General features: G+C 36.6%; 1 protein-coding gene across 10 annotated transcripts in view; it reads right to left on the minus strand.

Moving 5' to 3' along the window:
- Positions 1-21,715, minus strand: part of ctbp2a (C-terminal binding protein 2a) — a 416,986-nt gene that overhangs the window by 51,676 nt on the left and 343,595 nt on the right. For 5 of the 10 annotated variants that reach the window (XM_028795274.2, XM_051922846.1, XM_028795272.2 and 2 more), the window contains 2 exons: positions 16,258-16,293; positions 6,794-6,948 (listed from right to left, as the gene is read on the minus strand). In XM_028795274.2, coding sequence (XP_028651107.1) covers positions 6,794-6,948; positions 16,258-16,293 — 191 coding nt within the window. The remainder of the gene's footprint in view (positions 1-6,793; positions 6,949-16,257; positions 16,294-21,715) is intronic. The other 5 variants (XM_028795276.2, XM_028795271.2, XM_028795278.2 and 2 more) reach the window with 1 other exon arrangement.

The raw sequence follows: 21,715 nt of genomic DNA on the forward strand, positions 1-21,715 counted from the left end.
TAAAGTATCTATCTATCTATCTATCTATCTATCTATCTATCTATCTATCTATCTATCTATCTATCTATCTATCTATCTATCTATCTATCTATCTATCTATCTATTTCTTGTAAATAGTTATTTTTAATGAGGAAACTATGGGTTAACACAAAACCGAAGAACTGGAAATGTTTGTCTCAATATTCTGTAACATTTTAAATAGTCTGTAGATTATTGTAAAGATGATTTTGTGATGTTTTGCTTTTATTGCATCTTATAGTGTGCAGTACATGGTAAGCAGGCCTTTCATAAATTCCTGCAGGCTGTTAAATCATCTGTTATATCATCATGTAAAGCACTTTGAGCTACATTGTTTGTATGAAAATGTGCTACATAAATAAATGTTGTTATATTAGATACTTAGGAGCTAAGATGTAGCTTTCTGTAATGTAAATTAATAATCACACTAGAAGTAATTTGTATTGAACATATTTCTCTGTACTCTTTACAGTCAACAGCATGCATTCAGGTTAAAAGGCGTTCCTAAATGTTTTTCAGTGTGAGTTTGCGCTGAACAATATGAACTTAAAAGTACCCCTCTTCTCTTATTTTGAGATGATGAGATATGAGAAAATGAGATATTCAATATTTCTTGATATGTTCTAAAAGCACCTTAAATACTATATATACAGTCATATGAAAAAGTTCGGGAACCCCTCTCAGCCAGCATAATAATAATTTATTCTACTTTCAACAAAAAAGATAACAGTGGTATGTCTTTCATTTCCTAGGAACATCTGAGTACTGGGGTGTTTTCCAAACAAATATTTTTAGTGAAGCAGTACTTAGTTGTATGAAATGAAATCAAATGCGAAAAACTGGCTGTGCAAAAATTTGGGTCCCCTTGTAATTTTGCTGATTTGAATGCATGTACCTGCTCAATACTGATTACTTGCAACACCAAATTGGTTGGATTAGCTCGTTAAGCCTTGAACTTCATAGGCAGGTGTGTCCAATCATGAGAAAAGGTATTTAAGGTGGTCAATTGCAAGTTGTGCTTCCCTTTGACTCTCCTGTTAAGAACGACAGCATGGGATCCTCAAAGCAACTCTCAAAAGATCTGAAAACAAAGATTGTTCAGTATCATGGTTTAGGGGAAGGCTGCAAATAGCTGTCTCAGAGGTTTAAACTGTCAGTTTCAACTGTAAGGAATGGAATCAGGAAATGTAAGGCCACAGGCACAGTTGCTGTTAAACCCAGGTCTGGCTAGCCAAGAAAAATACAGGAACGGCATATGCGCAGGATTGTGAGAATGGTTACAGACAACCCAAAGATCACCTCCAAAGACCTGCAAGAACATCTTGCTGCAGATGGTGTATCTGTACATCTTTTTACAATTCAGCGCAATTTGCACAAAGAACATCTGTATGGCAGGGTGATGAGAAAGAAGCCCTTTCTGCACTCATGCCACAAACAGAGTCGCTTGTTGTATGCAAATGCTCATTTAGACAAGCCAGATTAATTTTGGAGCAAAGTGCTTTGGACTGATGAGACAAAAATTGAGTTATTTGGTCATAACAAAAAGCGCTTTGCATGGTGGAAGAAAAACACCGCATTCCAAGAAAAACACCTGCTACCTACTGTCAAATTTGTGCTGTGGGGCTGTGTGGCTAGTTCAGGGACTGGGGCCCTTGTTAAAGTCGAGGGTCGGATGAATTCAACCCAGTATCAACAAATTCTTCAGGATAATGTTCAAGCATCAGTCACAAAGTTGAAGTTACGCAGGGGCTGGATATTCCAACAAAACAATGACCCAAAACCCAGTTCGAAATCTACAAAGGCATTCATGCAGATGGAGAAGGACAATGTTCTGGAATGGCTGTCACAGTCCCCTGACTTGAATATCATCGAAAATCTATGGGATGATTTGAAGCAGGCTGTCCATGCTTGGCAGCCATCAAATTTAACCGAACTGGAGAGATTTTGTTTGGATGAATGGTCAAAAATACCATCCATCCATCCATCCATCCATTATCCAACTTGCTGAATCCGAACACAGGGTCGAAAAGTCAAAAATACCTCAATCCTGAATCCAGACACTCGTCAAAGGCTATATAGGAGGAGTCTAGAGGCTGTTATATTTGCAAAAGGAGGCTCAGCTACGTATTGATGCAATATCTCTGTTGGGGTGCCCAAATTTATGCACCTGTCAAATTTTGTGATGATGCATATTACATATTTTCTGTTAATCCAATAAATTTAATGCCACTGCTGAAATACTACTGTTTCCATAAGGCATGTCATGAGAGCTCAGCCAATGATAAACAAAAATCCAAAGAATTAAGAGGGGTTCCCAAACTTTTTCATATGATTGTACATGTTTACATGTTTTCTATACAGAGTATCATCTCATATTTATACCCCAGTGAAAAAGGAAGTCATGGCTGTACACTAGGGGTGCCAATGATAGTGTTAAAAGGTATATTTTTCTTAATATTTTGAATGAAGGATCAAGATGATAAACAATGCCTTTTTCAGTGCCCATTTTGATTTATTTACCAAGGGTTATTAAGCTGCCAAAGATATTTTGTGTAACAACTGTTTACTATAAATGAAGTGTAATAAGCTGCTGCCAGACAGCACTATATTTTCAGTTTGGAAGTACAAAAGAAATCCTAGAAATGAACGTTGGACCACAAGCACTGCTCATATGTGCCTTATACAAAAATAGGCATGTCTAATAATGATAATACAGTGAATCAAAATTCAAATTAAAAGTATGCATCTTCAAACTTGGGTTAATGATTCTGGACGTTTTAAAACATAATTATTATGGTAAAGGCTGTAGAGGCGGCCCCAGGACAAACAGAGAAAAAAAGCTCGGAATGGTACTCAGACCACTGTCATTTAAATATTAGATCCTTCAAAATCCAGATCATCTGCATGGTGTCACGTGAACATGTTTTAATTTAAGATTTATGCAGGTTAAATGAGCATTTTTATCTTTTATGATCCCAAAGCACAGAGATATCTGACTTTTGTTATACTCTCTTACATGTACACTGCAGGTGCCAGGAGCACAAGTGTCTAATTATTAAAATGATGCTTATAAAGACTAATAGAGCCCTTTTTGATTTAAATATAAAGAATAAACTGACAACAAAGCTGCTTTATTATGCACTCTCATCTGTTGGTTACATACATTAAACTGAAATTATTTATCTGTAAATATCTGTGTATTATATGAACTATTTTGAGTAATTATTCTTACACAACCAGTAGTGTACCTGCTATAGACTTATCCAGCTTTGTTTATTTATTTTTTACTTTTTTTTTAGCTTTAAAATTTTTTTCCAGTTAGATTTAGACATATTACAATTGCTAAAAGAATTTCTGTTTATTAGACCTGACAGCCTACCGGAACATTTAAATTTGCATATCTCCCAGACTCCCACTTGTTGAGTCTAACACTAACCTCTCACATTAGCAGATTCTGCAGACAAACATAAAAAACAGCGAGGAGAATAAGCTAGACAGTAGGCTTGAAAACAAGATAAGTGATAATTGCAAAAGAAGTAGCATTTGAATGCAATTTAATAACAAAAACAACATAAAGGTGCCAATCATAAGTCATAATATTGTAAAATTTAATTGACATTTAAAAACAGTACTTGTCCTGAATAAAAAGATTTTTGGGAACCAAAAGATTCAGCTTTGCTCATTAGCTGAACCAAATGATGTTGATGTTTTTCAGTTGATTCACTGAAAAAATGTCAGTATTCCCCTTGACAATCTGAGCTTTTTTTTTTTTTTTACTTCTGCAGTTGTCTGCTTGCATAAACTTTTTTTTTTAACTGCAGCATCCAGAGAAGTAACATGACGTGTTTAACAGCTTTTCTCACAGCTCATATATAGCCAGTAAGGACTATGCATACAGCGTGGCAAAAAAATATAGCTCTGTGTAAAAGTGAACATTTCTCCTTTGCATGGATGTGTAACATATGAAGACGGTTCGTTTGTTCAAATATATTCACAGCCATCAAGGTATTTTGGTAAAGCTACTTATTTGTATAGCAAACAAGAGTCGCTCAGGAGCCCCAGTAACATGTGCAAAATCTTCCAACAGCAAAGAATTTCAGTTACATTTATGGAGAAAGAACTGCCAGTTTGCTGTGCATTTATTGACAAATAAATTGTCTTATCACGCAATCGCTGTAATTTTCGAAGGAAGGTCTAGATGCCTAAGAAAACTAAATCTCTGCTCTTTGAAAGCTGAGAGACCGACCACTTAAAAGACTGAACATGTCACTTTGATAAGACAGCAGATGCTTGTCTGCAAACTAGTGTTAGTGCTCTATCAAACAATCACTGCTACATACAGAGACAAATTTATAACTCTATGCTGATTCTTAGCCGCCAAACACTACTCCTTTGAAACAACAGAATGAAAACTTAATGCACACCAGGAGCAGGCTATACAGCAGTCATTTATCAGGGGTGAAGACAATGGAGAAATGTAGGAAAACATGGAATACAGCATTTTAACAGGACAACTGAGAACGTCAAGTATAATAGTAAGTAAAAAAAATCACTCTGTATCCTCTGTGAGAATTTGCCTTGTTTTCAGTCCTGGGGATAATGACTATAACTTCACAGATACAATAGTAACTGTATAAATACAAAGACACTGTGACTATGCAACAATTCAGCATATATACAGTAGGTCTTAATCACAATCTGTCCTCTCGTCCTCGCAGTTGCGAGAAGCAGATTATAGATATGTGATAAAGTACTTGTCAAATAATACAAAGAGTACACAACACGTGTTTCGCCCTAATTGGGGCTCATAAGCTGTACACACCTTTGCTTCCCCTTACAGAGATCGAACCTCACATATCTGTGACCTGCTTCCTGCAACTGAGAGGATGTGGCGGATGTTTGCTGTATATACATATAAACTAATATAATATAAATTTTATAAAAATATAAACATGTATTTTATTAACTTTCTCAATTGAAGGTGGGACTACAGGGAGCCACAGTGAGGAACCGTCCTTGGAAATGATACCAGTCCTTTGGAGATCACACTCACATACACACATAGGGACAATTTAGAAGCAAATTACCTTAACACACACACATTTTGGAAAAAAATCTCAAAGAAATCCCATTTGAAAATAGAGAACATGCAGACTTCGTAAGAAGAATGGATGATTAGAAAACCTAAACTGCTGCACAATTATGCTATCCTGGAAGTAAACAGAATGTACGAGATGATTTGACTACATCTATTTTAGTATCTCATATTTGGTTTTCTGTCTGGTTTAACTGATTTTTTTTGTAACAGATAGCAGATAAATGATTTAATCATATGAAGTCTGGGTGTACCAGCACACAACATGCATAGACAGTCAGATTAACTGAATAACAGTTTCATTTGTCACTAATTAAATAAATTAAGTACAACATTTATCCTAGTAGAACATGTTTCCAAAATCATAGAAACAGTAAAGCAATAAAAACTGCAAAGTATTATACTTAGTTTATTTTATTATTTAATATATATATATATATATATATATATATATTATTATTATTTTAGTAATTATTACTATTATTTATCTCAGTTACACTCTAAACTTGTTCAGAAATGCACATCTGTGGTGATTCTGAAGGTGGCCTGTTCAGCTTTGCCCATTTTATGTTTGTAAATTGAAGGTCCTTCAGCGCTATAGGCAGATAATCAATCATTTGCAAGAGGAATGTGCACTGTTGCAGTCAACACAAAAATAATTTCTAGACAAAATTCATAAGAAAATTCAAAGCTAAACTAAGATTAAAAAGAAGTAAATAAAAACTAAATGTTTACTTAGAATTAACTTTATATAATGGCAAAAAAGCAACTTTGCCAGAACTGTTATTGAAACATTTAATGGCAGCTGGAAAGAAAGACCTATGATAGCACTCTCTTGAGTGCAACAGCAGAATCTGCTTTAAGCTGAATGTGTTTCCCCAAGTGAGCCAGGGTGTCATACAAAAGGTGTGGAGACACTGTTCATGACAGCCTACAGCTTAGCCAGCATTCTTCTGGCTGCTATTAACTCCAGCCTAGTGTCAAAAAACAGAGCCAGCCTTCCAGATTAACTCAAGACTGTTGTCAACTCCAGTTCTCATACCACTGGGTAAAAGCACTTGTAACCCCCCAGTTATTTAATATATGAACAGGTGTTCTCATTCTGCCCATGTCAATGGGTTCAAGCCATTTCAGGAAATACTGTTAACTTTGTCCCTTTCTGTAAATGGTTTCTGAGTTTGCAGTCCAAATCTCACTTCTATTAGGGTAAATCTCCAGGTACTTATATACCTGGGCCACCTCTTCTACTATACCTGGATAGAAATGACTCAGAGTAATGTGCAACGTGTATTTTTCTCTTATTCTTGCCTTCTATGTAATTTCCCATCCGTATTTTCTTTCTCGTTTCTGTCTGTAACTACAATTATTTAAATATAGTATGTTTCACATCAATTCAATGTTTCAAAAGGTATAAGGCAAAAAACCCTCCTTTGAAAAGGTGCAATATAAAATAATTTTAATTCTGTTCTTGTGTGTTCCTGGACTGTATGTAACAAGAAAGATTATGTCACAGAACATAACAAAAATTAATGGAAAAGGAGCATATTACACAGAGTACATAGTACAGCTGAAATCATAAGATTACAAGACATAGTTAACACACCATAACCTCCTAACAGGACCTGTTAACCTGTCACAAAAGCAGTCACCTAATTACTTAAGCTCAAGAATTTTTGATACCTTTTCATGTATCTCCTGTGTAGATTGTGCATCACAAAATGCCACCGTGGCCAAATCCTTAAGGATGGGCATCTCTACCGTACAATCCCTCCCATCGAGTAGTGCTACTAATGGACGAGGGTGCATGGGTCCATTCATGATCTGAGGACGGATGCCTGCAAAGCAAAAGAAAATGCATTTAATGGTTTGCACGTCTAGCTAGTGTCACCTACTAAGCAAACTAGCAAAAATGCTTACTTAAGTAGACAGCAGGCATGTCAGCACAGCTTAGCAGGTATTACACCGTATTTAAATTAATAATGCCTAGCACATATATATTAATGATAAAAATCAGTGAGCATATTGATAAGAGCAAAATAAAACTTAGAAAGAGCTTGGCTGTACCGACACACTTTGAAAATATTTTTGTAAATTTAAAATACATGAAAGTTGAAGAATACTGCTGCATCCAGAACACATTCTAAACTGTGAGTACAAATTCTTTATTTAGTACAAATTAGCATTGTACTAACACAGTAAGTATACAATGCACACCCTTTGTCCTGGAAAACTATCTTCTGGTACTTAAGAAGGGACAAAGTGAATCCAGAGAAAAGCTAAATCAAACAGTTTTACTGACACCCAACAGTTGTTTGTACATCTATATTCATAAAGAAAGCTAATCATAAAAAAGAAACAATCAAAAGTCATGTACATGTTGAAGACATGGACATAAACTAAAAGGAATGCTTTGATCTAAAATAATGGCAACAACAATAATGAAAAAATATTTCCTGCAGGTTTCCACAAAGTTCACACACCTGCACTTCCAGCTTTTGCATTTCTACTTCTTCAGGTATGCAGCCAGCTCACCGAGGCACAAGTTCAGTGTGACCAAACATTTGCTCCAAACACGTTACAGTCTGAAGTTGCAGATTGACTCTGACTTTACATGAGGTGGTCTCACAGCATATTTTATACTCATCAATGGCTACAAGGAGAAGGCATATGCAAAAACAACTTTCTAGTTCCATTCATACATTATTTTAATAATTGTGCAGATAAAAGCCTTGTTTAACAGAGGTAAGGTGCATGTGCTGATACAACACATTGCCGCACCCACCACATGACAAACCAACTCATGGATCCCAGATTAGGACCCGAGTGCAGCCATGGGTGACATTTCAGCACCACACTAATTCAGATGGAATGGAACAGTGTGAGGTTTTTTAAGGGTTGCTGGAGTGCCAATTCTGTCACCAACCCCCAGGTTTTACCCTGCAGGCTGGAAGGCCTATGTACATGGCTGCATGCAGATTACCGTCATACCCAAGATGCAGCAATTGCAGGTTAAAGGCCTTGCTCAAGGGCCCAACGAAATAGAGTCACTTTTGGCATTTACCTTTCGATTACCAGTGCAGATCACTAGCCTCAGAGCAACCACTCTGCCCCTTGTTTAACAGGACAGGAAAAATGATTAGTGGATGGTATACAGTATGTGATTTCTCTGACCATGGCTTCATAACAACTACTTAAAGCAAGGGAGGCTTTGCCAAGCCAAGGCCATAACTACTGTAATCTTGCTAATATATTTTGTCACAAAGTGTACAAGGCAAAATAAAATGAAATTCAAGTCACTGGTGTGGGGGTGGAGGGGTGAAGGGACGGGACACAGAATATTACTCCAGGGGCCTGGGTTTGAGGCTCAACATGGTTTTCATCTAAGGAGTTTGTACATTCCTTTCATGTTTACATGGGTATTCTCCAGATATTCTGGTTTCCTTCTGTAACCCAAAGGTGTGAAATAACTTGTCCTTATCAAGTTGCAGAGGTGACTCAGAATATTGCAAGCACTGACAATGACACAGTCTGTTCTGACAAAGGGACAAGGATATCTAGCACCTGCTGACTCATCTGCCTTCCATCATTTTATGAGAGCATTGCAAATTTCAAAACAACTCTCCACTGCCACTCTTTTTTGCTTAGCTGTCCCCTGCCTCGTTAATCCAGAGCACCATTTTTGACAGGGTCTACCGATCCCAAAAGCCGCTCTCTGCCAGTCAATATACTGCAAATTCAGACAGTATTCAGACCCCCTTCACTTTTTTCACATTTTGTTATCTTGCAGCCTTGTGCTAAAATTCATTTTCCCCTCATCAAACAATACTTAATACCCAAGAATGACAAAGCGAAAACAGGATTTTAGAAATTTTGAAAAATTATTAAAAATAATAAAATGAAGTATCACATTGTCACAAATATTCAGACCCTTTACTCAGTACTACAGCCCAGAGTCTCCTTGGGTCTGATGTGAAAAGTTTCACATAACTGAATTAGGGGATTTTCTGTCGTTCTTCACTGCATATTGTTTTAAGCTCTTTCAGGTTGCATGGACACCAGCAGTGGACATCTATTTTCAGGTCTCCGCAGATATATTTTATTGGTTTCAAGTCAGGGCTCTGGTTGGGCCACTCAAGAACATTTCCAGAGTGTCCCTAAGCCACTCCTGTGTTGTCTTTGCTTTATGCTGAGGGTCATTATCTTGTTGGAAAATGAACCTTTGACCCAGTCTGAGGACTGGAGTGCTCTGGAGCAGGTGTTCATTAGGGATATCTCTGTACTTTGCTCCATTCAACTTTCCCTCAACTCATGTCTCCCAGTCGCTGTCGCAACATCACAGAATGATGCTGCCACCACCATGTGTCACAACTGGAATATTACTGCACAGGTGATAAGACTGCCAAGTTTCCTCCAGACAGGGCACTAATCTTGATTTTATCAGACCATGAAATTTTATTTATCACAGTCCGAGAGTCCTTTAGGTGCCTTTCTGCAAACTCCAAACACGCTTTCATGTGTTGTTTGGCCACACTGTCATAAAGTCCATATCAGGAGGAAGTTCTCCGGAGGTCAAGGTCTTGGGACACTTCTATCGATATGGCCCATCTCCCATAATTACTCAATTTGACTGTTTAGCCAGCTCTAGGAAGAGTTGTGGTTAATATAAACTTCTTCAATTTAAGAATTATGAAGGAAGCTGTCCTCTAGCCTTCCAGAGATCTGTGATTCAGCATAATCTTGGCTCTAAGGTCTGCTGGCAATTTCTTTGATTTCATGGCATGTTTTTTGCAAAAACGTTGGGACATTTATGGACAAGTGTGTGCCTTTCTTAATTAGTCCAATCAATTGAATTGACTTAGGTGGACTCCAAAGAAGGTGTAGAAACATCTCAACGATGAGCAATATAATGGGAGACACTTGAGCCAAATTTCAAGTGTCATAGCAAAGGGTCAGATACTTGTGGCAATATGATGATTTCAACATCTTAGTTTTAATTAATTTGAAAAAAAATCTAAAATCCTGTTTTCACTTGTTACTATAAAGTATTGTGTCTTACCATTGGTTCACTCCTCCACAATGTACACAAATACACATATACTTCCATGAATTATATACAGTGGAACCTCGGGTCAGAGAGAGAGAGAGAGCGAGCGAGAGAGAGAGGGCTGGCTGCGTAAGGCCGAGAAGGCAGTTAAAGAATGCACCGGGCTTGTTTTTAAAGGGGCTGATTAGAGCATTGTTTTAACCTCGTTGTATTTAATGAAGACTTTTTTCTATTGGATTTTAACCTCCACTTCACATCTGTTTACAGCGATCGGTACGTAGCGTGCATTGTTGCAATGTTACTTTTTTTGGTTGTTTATTATACGGATTTTTCAAATGTTCATGTTTTTCCCTGTGCTTAAAACTCATTAAAAAAAAAAGTGTTTACAGCGAGCGGTTCGTAAGGCTATATATAGCGTGAATTCTTGCAATGTTACTTTTCTCTGTTCAAGGTTTTCTCAGTGTTATTCAATGTTTTTACATTTAGTTTACTATTACGCTGTGCATTCTATGGTATGATTAACTATTTTTGTGCTTAAAAATCTTTAAAAAAATATATTTCGATACAGTTCGTACGGTCTGGAACGGATTAATTGTATTTACATAAAATTCCATGGGGGAAATTATTTCAGGTCACAACCAAATCGGGTTATGACCAGAGTTTTGGAACAAATTACGGTCGTGACCCAAGGTTCCACTGTACATATTATTATAAGTTAACATACAAAGGTTTTCAGTTTCTTATAATATGGTAGTAAAAAAGTGTGACTTCTCCCGGCATAATGAGAACACAATGTATAACATCTAATATTACACCCTGTTTTTCTTGCTTTTCCACCTTGTCTGATTCAATTAAACATTTATAGCTTAGCCATTTTCTAAGCTAAAAGTTAGCACTTGTTGATTGTAGCTTTTTCACTAGGTAAAGTAAAAAAAAACATTATTTGTACAAAAAATATTTTTTACTTTACTTGTTTTTCATCTCTTACCTTACATTTTCCTAATACTGCAAACTACTAAAGTGCATAGGCATGTTACTATAAAACACACATCAAATAAGTTTAATGAATGATGAAGGATTGATCTGTGTCTAAATTATGTACCTGTTTACTTAGAAAAGCTGCAGTTTATTAGATTTGATTCACTGCGTGATGATGCATTCACTCCAGAGACTGCTGGCAGATGTTTACAGCAGGAACAGGTGCAGCAGGCAGTGACCATAACAGCAGTCACCCCACAGCCATTTTTAAGGGTGAGGTTTTAAAAACATACAGTTCACCTTTGAAAAGAATACAGAATTTTACTGTAAATAGGTAGATTTTATATATGTAGGCTAGTTTTTAAAATAAAGGATAACTTTTAATTATTGTCTCAATGTAAAATAATTATGTGCTCTAAGTTTCAGTCTTAGATTTTGTCTAGGTAAGTTCCTCGCAGTCCTCTTCTGCTAGTGATGCATTTTACAGTGACTAGCACATGTATTTAGTGTGCAATTTCTATTATCACGTAAAAAGTGGATTCAGAAATTATCCAAGCCCCTTCAATTTCTGCACACTTTATTGTATTGTACATTTACTTTAACTCTTATCAATCTACACTCAATAACTCATAATAACAGAGTGAAAAAATATTTTCAGAGAAATTTGCAAATTTATTAAAAAACAGAAAATGACATCTTTCACTTATGTAAGTATTCAGACCCTTTACTATGGCACTCCAAATTGTGGTCTGGTACATCCTCTTTGCTTTCATTTACCAATTAATTAGACTTAGTTTAGAAAGGCACACACCTCTGTATGTAAGGTCCCTGAATTCACACTGCATGTCAGATAAAAACCAAGCCATGAAGTCCAAAGAACTCTGTGTAGTCCTTCGTAATAAAATGTAGTGAGACGTAGATCAGGGAAAGGTATGAAGTCATTTCTAAAGCGTTGGCCTCAATAATTGTGAAATGGAATTAGTTTAGAACCACCTGAAGTCTTTCTAGAGTTGGCTCTCTGGCATGACCATGTAACCAGGCAAGAAGGTCCTTGGTCAGAAGGTGACTAGGAACCCAATAGTCACTCTAACATAACTACAAAAGTCATTGCTGAGATGAAAACCCTGTAGAAAGGACACCCATCTTAGCAGCACTCCATCAATCATAAGTTTATAGTTGAGTGGATAGACAGAACAAACTCTTGAGTAAAAGGCATACGACAGTTTAAAGGATTCTGAAACAATGAGGAAAAAGAGTTTCTGGTTTGATGAGGCAAACACTGATCTCTCTAGACAGAACTTCAAGCACCAAGTCTGTTCATCATACTAGCCCTATGTTTAAGCATGGTGGTGGAAGCATCATGCTAAGGGGGTACGTCTCAGTGGAAGGGACAAACAGACTGGGTAGAATAGAGGGAAGGATAATGCAGCCAAATATAGAGAGGTCCTTAAAGAAGACAGTGTGCAACCTCTAACTGGGGCAACAGTTCACCTTTCAGCATGACAACACCTAAAAGTATACAGCCAAGACAATGGTGGTGTGACTTCAGGACAAGTCTCAGACTGTTTCTGAATGATCCAGCCAAAGCCCAGACTTTAACCCCATAGAACATCTGTGAAGAGACCTGAAGATGGTGGTTTACAGACACTTCCCATCTAATCTCATGGAGGTTGTGAGAAAACATGTAGAGGCTGTACTTACTGTCAAAGAGGCTTCTACAAAGTACTGAATTTAGGGTCTGAAAACGTATATGAATGGCAGATGTCAGTTTTTGATTTTTAATAAAATTGCAAACTTTTCTGAAAACATGATTTCACTTTGTCATTATGGTTTGTTGAGTACAGATGGATGGGCAAAAATGTGAAACTTATCCATTTAAAATTAAATCTACAACACAATAAAGTGTGCATAAAGTGAAGGGGTCTCAAACCACTGTATTTGGCTTTAAAGTTAAAAATTAACTTTTCACTGATAGTACAGATTTTGTCCCATAAGCAACATGGAGACCTTTTACTTTCCGCCATTAAGCTATAGGTGGGAGAGCACTGGTTTATGTGCTTTCTGGATCTTTATTTATTTCCTACATGCAAGCTGCATCAAACAGAGTTTAGAGCGGTTCTGAGATATACCTCGGATGCCTCACCTCAAAATCTCAATCTGCTAAACTTAATGGAGAAACTCACTGTGGATACTCTTTGCACATATTTTATAATGGGATGCAAATGGCAGTATCATTTTAAAAATCATTCATTCTGTCAGAACTCCTTTTCTGACTAACTTCTTCACTTAAAAGAAAATGCTAGAGTCTATAAAAGCTACAAAAAATAAAATTAAAGCCAAAAAGGAGCCTTTCAGCTGTGTAATATAAAAAGTAACAGAAAAAAGGAAACAAGTACATGATTCCCTTTGCCTCTGTTGCCATGACGATGACTGGCTTTGGCAGGATTAGAAAACATTTTATTTTGGGCTGTGACATCTGCTCCACCGCTAGAGATTATTACTGCAACATTTTGCAAAGACATGGGCTTAGTCTTCCTGTTTAATAAAAATAAGCAATGAAACTCACACCATTTGGAAACAATGACATGTTAAAAATCAACCTCTGACAGCATTTCAGTGGATTTTCTCTTTATGCAGGGATCATTCAATATGGAGTCATATTTAGAAAACATGAAAGATAGACATGCCATTCTTGAAAGTAAAGAGTTTTTTTTTTACTGAACTTAAGAAAGTTTTTAGAATCCACCACCTCGAACCAGATGCACTACTTGAGGCAGCATATTCTTACTTATCCCTGAACTGTTGATTACATCCATATTACTTTGTTAAAGCAGAGTTCATCCCATTCTTCATTGTTATTTGTTACTGTGCTATGAAATGGTACCCAGCAAATGTTACTATAGCACAACTGACAGCACAGTCACATTGTTTTACGCCTGGCCTGGCCCCTGCTAGCCTGGAGTTTTTCTCCCATATTTTTAATATAAGTACTTTCTGATTACTCAAGCTCAGTAGTCTGCAATGTTGTATTAAGTGGTAGTTCCTGTAGGAGTAAGTATTGGTGAATGTCAACTGTGAAGGGCTGTTGACCCATCCAGGGCTGGATCTTGCCTTATTGCCTTGGAAAATGCAAAGTTGATTAAAGGATAAGTTCAGTATTTTCCAAATCAAAGTTATTTCTTCACAAACATGGAATGCAGTATATACATTTGCCATGTAAAACTGTGTTCTAAAATTAAACATTTACTATAAATTTTAAAAATATATACAGCCTGTCCTGGCATTTTATAATGGAAGTCATAGGGCACGGGCAAAACCCTTAAAACATATTGAATATGTAAATTTTTCAAGCCAAGAAAGTTATTGAGCATTTATCTGTATCTTGAGATTACACACATTGTAAAACAGCTTATACATGAAATTTTCAGACAAAAAAAAGTATTATGAGATTCAGCCATTTTGACAGAAGACCAGCTGTGAGCGCTACCTCAGTGCTCGTCTTCCTCCATAACAACCTTTCACCCCCAAGGGCATAGTTTCCTCTAGAAAGAAAATCACATCTGAACAGTCCCTATCATGCGCTTGGAAGCATATTGATTTAATTCCATATTTATGTGACAACTCCTCCCATGAAGGTCACTGCTATCACACAAGTGAATAGAAAACATCTTTACCTCAATAAAAACAGTATCAGGAATATGCGATAAAATGATTGTTTCAGGATTCCTTTTGTTGTCACAAACATGCATTGCAAACACAGAAGGCAAGTTTTCTTATATCGTTAATTTTTGCCACTTCAAAAACTATTCGATAAATCAGGATCCGTGCCCTATGAGTTCCATTATAAAATGCCAGGATAACCTATGTATTTTATTAATTTATAGAAAACTCTTAACTCCAGAACACAATTTCATTTGACAAATGCATACATATCCTGTTTGTAAAGAAATAACTTCAACTTGAAAAATACCAAACATGGGTAGGAAGAAACTGAGATCACATGTGTTGCACCATACACAGATTCAAGGCTTTACCTGCAAAATGTCCAGTGAGTACCTCCTATAACACTGTTATTTTATGGAAGTCACAGTTTCCCTCAGTTCAATTCAAATCATGCTCATATAGCACTATCCACTAAGTATGGCTTCAGACCATCCACACAAATTTACAACTATATCATAACAGGACTAAAACCTCTTTAATAACACCATACTGATATGAAGTCCCATAAACAGAAGACTTGAGATATGGCCTGTTTACAGTGGAGAAGAGTTAAACAGAAAGTACAGCTAATAGTATAGGAGTAAACCTTAGGGAGCTAAATGTCTGTACAACAGGCATTATTCAATATCATAAATATATGCTAAAATCCACAACTGTATTAAGTAAAATAAGTTATGATGTTGTGTCACCTAAGCCAGTGTTTCTCAACCTTTAAGTACTTGTGACCCGAGTTTTCGTAACAGTTTTAATTGCGCCCCCCTAACGTTTTTTTGAAACCCTAATAAAATTTATTCCTATGTTTTTTGCTGCCGATACACCGCTACAAGTTTAAAATTTCCCTACGAATAGCAAAATTACGCCACATATGGCAACATTCGCACCCCCTTTTTTACTTCGAACCCCACAGTTTGAGAACCGCTGACCTAAGCAATATGTCATGAGATTGATTTATTTAATTTTTTATGCAATGATACCTGTGTTTCATGAGGTGTTTGTGTTTGGAAACATACAAGGAAAAAGTGTGCTTTAAACTTAAGATTGAATGCTACTGCACACCCTGAAAATGTCAAGTAGGAGCTGCAGCTAGGACTCCTATATTGATGCTGACCCCCTGCATTTCCCTCTGTGTAATGGATGGAGTCTACTGTGAAAAGATCCTCAAAAGTCAACATTTCAATTGGGTCACTAGAGAGAGAAGCATTCCATTTTAGCTTAAGTGGATAAAATTGCTGTAATCTGTACCATGAATTTAGGGGCTTGAGTTTGTATTCAACAGCTCAGAGTGTGAACCTGCAACCTAGATGAGCACTGCCCAAGTGAATTTCTCACAAGAGGTACTCAGGTTTGGTTTAGAAAATAAAACATTATGACTGACAACCGTATGACAAAGGCTACTTGATTTTGGGAAGTGTAGGGCAAGTCCTTTCCTCTACCACTGTAAAAATAAAAAATAAATGTATTTAATGAGCAGTAAATTAGTTTATAATGAAACAACATTTGAAAAGACAGGGGTGTAAAGTTTAAACTGTCATTTTGCTTTGCTTCCAAATGAATGAGTGAATGGTAACCTGATACATTTTTATATATGAGCTGCCAAAAATTTAGCTAATCTGCTCAAGATTGCCAGGGCCTAAACACAGAAATCTTATGCATACAACCTATCCTAGCATTAGCACACAGAGGCAGTGAAAAGGCTTTGCCTCTTCTCGTTTTGTGAATTTCACTTTGCTTGTAGGTTTTCTTACAACCATCCATTCAGCATACCTCTGTCAGACTATTACTAATGTACCTTAGATATCTTTTTAAGTAATAGAACATCAATAAAACAGTTTTATTGTTGAATTGTTTTTATCTTTTTGTGTATTGATTAAATTGTCATCCTTTTAATATGATATTTGTTAAATGGCTTAAATCCCTGCTTAACTATGCTTATTTTAATATACTTCAAATTTGAAGAATACTTAAGAGCGTAAAGCTGGTGCTGATTTTGCTGGGTTCAGTCCATGCACTTCAAAGTTTAATTAATCAAACAGAATCAAGACAGAGTAATAATAGAAAACAGTCATGAATTAGAATGTTAAGTGTGCTGACTTAACACCATTAGACTTTTACTTATGAGATGCTCTGAAGCTGAGGCTCTTAAACCGTTTAGTCTGAAGACCCAAATAAGGAAATCTGTACCCATTTAAGTATATTTCTCACGTGAATGCTACTAAGAGAGGAAAGTGGAAAGCAAATACAATGTTAATAAAAACAACTATCATTCAAAACTGGGAATAGGTTCCTGAAGTATATTACTCTCAGTATAAATGCTTAGTGTACGCTTTAGTTAAACTGCAAGAAAGAAATTCTTCTTTTAATGGTGTGAGGACATGCTGATTTTTTCCAAAGAGTTCTATTAATGTTAACTTAGGCACTTGACTTATGGTGTGAGATAAAGAATAAACTATTTTAAAAAATGAATGCAGTTTATTACCTTGTCTTAAATAACATTGTTTATTAAAAAAAAAAAGTTTTTCAAATGAACTCCACCAGTAATTCACAAATACACTTCTTTGCGATAGCCTGGTTCTCATTAACTAAATAGTAACTCAGTAACTAAATTATTCCTAAAAAACTTGAATGTGAGCATCATTAGGCTATGTGCCCTAGGAACCAAGTTATCTGAACCATTGTAGAACATTTTAGCAATTATTTACCACTCTGATAATGATCATTCTGTTCATAAAATAGGTCATTATGATACCAAATGACGAGAATTCATAATTAATTGCAGAATTACAGTATTTGCCATAATTCTCCAGATATTATCAAAAATTAATTTGAGGGTTCCTCTAGAGTCTATTTCTCTTGCATGATCTGGCTTAAGTTTTGAGTTTGGTATTTTTCCACCCCCATTTATAGCTCTAGACCGTCCTCAAGAAACTGTGACAAACAGACAGGCACACATCCATCATCGAGATATTGATGTTTTTGGTATCAGGAGACCCTAAAACATTAAGATCTGGAGATAGAAATTTTTGACAAATCTAAAGCTTTTAACTTCCACATAGATGGTAGGCTATGGTGGGGGAGGGTACAAAGCAAAAATATGCACTATTTGTATTTAATACAGGTTATTGAATAAAATCCAGTTTGATATACCTAATGCTTAAGTGACTTCATGCTGAATGCTTCTGTCTATGGATTATCCATTTTTATTTTTTTAAATGCACTTCTCATTTGTCCAACAAACACCACCTGTAGATTGTTCAAACCACTGTAAAACAGTGTGATAAAAAGCAATTCTTCTCAGTCACATTAAACTTAATTCAAAATCTTCTTTGCATCTCTGTGACGGATTTACATTCAACATATGCCGTAAAAGAGAACATGCAATGAGGTACCGGCTAGCTGTCCATGGCATTGCATGGTAAAACTGCATTTACCCATATAACACCGCTACAACACTATTTATACCCCCACTTTGCTCACTTACCCCCAACAATACCCCGAAAATCGTCACATCTTTTCGTTTTGACTAGCATCGTAGTACCTTCACTACTTGTCTGTGTCATTTCTGCCACTCTTCCTCCTATTATATATTGTTTTTGCTCGTTATTCATCCCAGTTCGGCTGTTTCACAGGTTGTGGGAGGGATAATAGTGCGATACCCGTCAAGTCCCGATCCTGTTTAAGTAATTACGTGGGGGTGAGTGAGGAATATCTTGCATGATGTCCTGACCGCATCAAAGCATTTGAGGTGTCCAACTTGAAGTACTGATCATGTTAAGGCAATTGGGAGTGGGTCCCTCATGATACCTGTCTGTGGTTTTGTTTTGTGAAGTCTATGAAAGGGATGTTTTTCTACAAAAGCAATAGCGAGTATTGAGAGAAGGAGTGGTGCAAGGTTGAGTGAAAAGCTGAGGTTTACTTCCAGTGCTGAAAATCCCGAGATGCTGATTTGGGTTTTTTGGTATTTGTTCCAGTCCCTTTATACAGCACAGTGTCTTTGTTGTTGAGTGAATCAGTCAACTTTGCATAATTTACTAACCAAAAAGGCCTGTGGTGGCTGAAATAGCTTTCAAAAGACATCAGACTCCCAACTCAAGTGATAAGTTCATTGATTGACATACTGTGGTTAGTTGTTGTGAAGGATCTATGGCTAACTGCAGCTCATATTCTTAAAAATATATGATTTTTGAAAGACCACACCCAAAGGAGAATTAAAATATAATGTATGTTGAAGTCTGCCTTTGCAAGCTCCTGGCCACACATTTAACTCTTCTGGCATTTCAGTTACTTGTGCTGAAGATCTGTTTTGCTGTAAGGAGAAGCTGTTGGACACATAAAAGATGAAATTTACAAGCTTAAATAACCTCTCTCAATGTAAATATGAAAGAGTAAATTAATCAGTTAATGACAGTGATTCAGTAAACCATTCAAGTCAGTGTTGGAGTCCTGTCAGTTTTGTGAATACTGTAATAAAAAATGACTAATATTAAATGCATGGTTTAGGTGATATGGGCCTGGACTTGAGTCAAAGGAGCAAGTCTTTATGTGCGCAAATAGTAAAATACAGGAGCCACCATTTTCACAGTCTTGCATGCACTTCAGAACAGGTCAGCCACCTGAAGCTAAGCATGTTCAGGCCCATCCAATACTTGGATGGAAGACCATCTAGGAAATGATTGGGTTGCTGCTGGAGGAGGTGCTGGTGAGACTAGCTTGGGGAACTTACCCTGTGGTCTGGGTGTGGACCCCAATGCCCCAGTGCAGTGATGGGAACACTGTGCTCTAAATATGGCGCAGTCCTTCAGAGAAGACATAAAACTAAGATCCTGACTCTTTGTAGTCATTAAACATCCCTGGGCATCATTCGAAAAGAGTACGGTTTATCCCGATGTCCTGGCTAAAACTGTCCATCATGGGTTCATCCATTCTGGACTCCTAATCATCCCATTTCTAATTGGCTACCTCTCTCACCCCTTCACCACCTAATAGTTAATGTGTGGTGAGCGTACTGGCGCAATAATCGTGGGTGCTACACCTCGGTGGTGGCTGAAGTGGTTCCCCTATGTCTAAGCGCTTTGAGTAGCAAAAAAGCGCTATATAAATGTAATTATTATTATTAGTGATTTTTTAATTTTTTTTCCAGCAGTCTCAAGTTGAGATATCTGCACCCTGATTCAAGCTAGTAAATTATATGATGGTTGTTTTTTCCCTTGATGTTAAATATTTTAAACTTAAATTAAAAGCAGCTGATTAACACCTACTTGCACTGCCATGCCAAATGAAAAACACCATTATCGTGGAACAATAAAAATTTTTTAAAGTGGCATATTTGTTAGCATAGCTTCCTCATAGCTCCAGCGACCTTTAGCATGTGTGTTCTATCTATGTCAGTGTCTTCACTGAATGTAAGTTTCACTGATATTTTTGATGTCCATCCACATCCCAAAATACATCTGGCCAAGTGTCACAGCTATAGGTCTAAAAACTTGCATCAATGTGATATTTCTATTTTTAATTTTTAATAAATTGAAAAAAAATTCAACAATCCTGTTTTTGCTTTGTCATTGTATACAGAGTTTGTTTCTTGATGTGAAGAAAAATGAATTGAAAAATGAATTGAAGGTTGCAATATAACAAAATGTGAAAAAAGTGAATATTTATTATTTACATTTGTCAAATATGCATTAATACTGATTCTTCTAAAAATGACATTAAACAAATGAGCATCTATTGTGCCCAACACAAAAAATACAGATAGTTTAAAAACTATAAATTCAAACTCTTGTTGACATTCTAGAGCTTGAGTCGTTAAAGTATTAGTTCTGTTAGGTCTTTGGTTAATGCATTCTCAGGTTATACTAATTCTGCAGATAACTGTGAACGAGTGCAATAAAGAAAATTATTGTTTTCAAATGTACTTCAATTATTTTTTACTTATGAATGAAGAAAGGTAGTTTTGACATTGATGAATAAGTAGCAGCCATCACTAACAGTGTGGAATGCTTCTACACACTATGACTTTTGTCACAGTTTTCAACCACATTATGCTTTCGTGTACACTTGTTGCCAAACAACTGCCAACAGTGCATCCATGCAGGAAGCTCAGTCACAGGTAAACAGCTCAATTGGCTACTGTCTATAATTCCCAGCACCCTAAGTATGTGTTCCAGCTGTGCAGTGTCAGATTGTAAAGATGCTAGGAGGGGGAGGTGACACTCTTACTGATCTCTCAGCCAAGACAGCAAATGTTACTGAACGTACCTGGCAGCACAATAAGCTCTGTCGCAAGTAAGAAACTAAATAGGCAGCTGTCCACTTAGCTGAGGAGAGGTAGAACCTGCTCCTTATAATCCCTAGCATACTAAGTATACTTTGCAGGTGATCTGCCTCAAGGAATGCAGCTGCTGTTAGTCGGAGGTAACACTCTTAAGAGATTCCCTAAGTGGAGACAGCATATCCCTACTAAGGATTCAGTCATCAGTTAGTGGTGGCTTTTTGTGCCATCATTATGCTTTTCCCAACTCTACCATGGTATTATAGAAGCTCTAGGTTAAGAATAAGGTCACAATACTGTACATTCCCATGATTCAATTATGTGTTTTGTATAAGATACAGCAACATTGCTTCACTGTAATTTTGTAATGTTTGAACTGTTTTTTCCATAAAATAAGCAATAAAGAATCAGGCATTTTTGCTAATTTCCATTAACGGGCATTTTAGGTATCACTCTAACTTATCACACAAAATCAGGTTATGAACGTCAGCAGGAATGGATGTTATTCTTAACTTTTTACTATATAAACAGTTTCCAGAAATCTGGTCAATCTAATAGGGACATACTACATGGATGGGTAGTTGAATTA

The sequence above is a fragment of the Erpetoichthys calabaricus genome, chromosome 2 (assembly GCF_900747795.2).
Source record: "Erpetoichthys calabaricus chromosome 2, fErpCal1.3, whole genome shotgun sequence".
Lineage (NCBI taxonomy): Eukaryota > Metazoa > Chordata > Cladistia > Polypteriformes > Polypteridae > Erpetoichthys > Erpetoichthys calabaricus.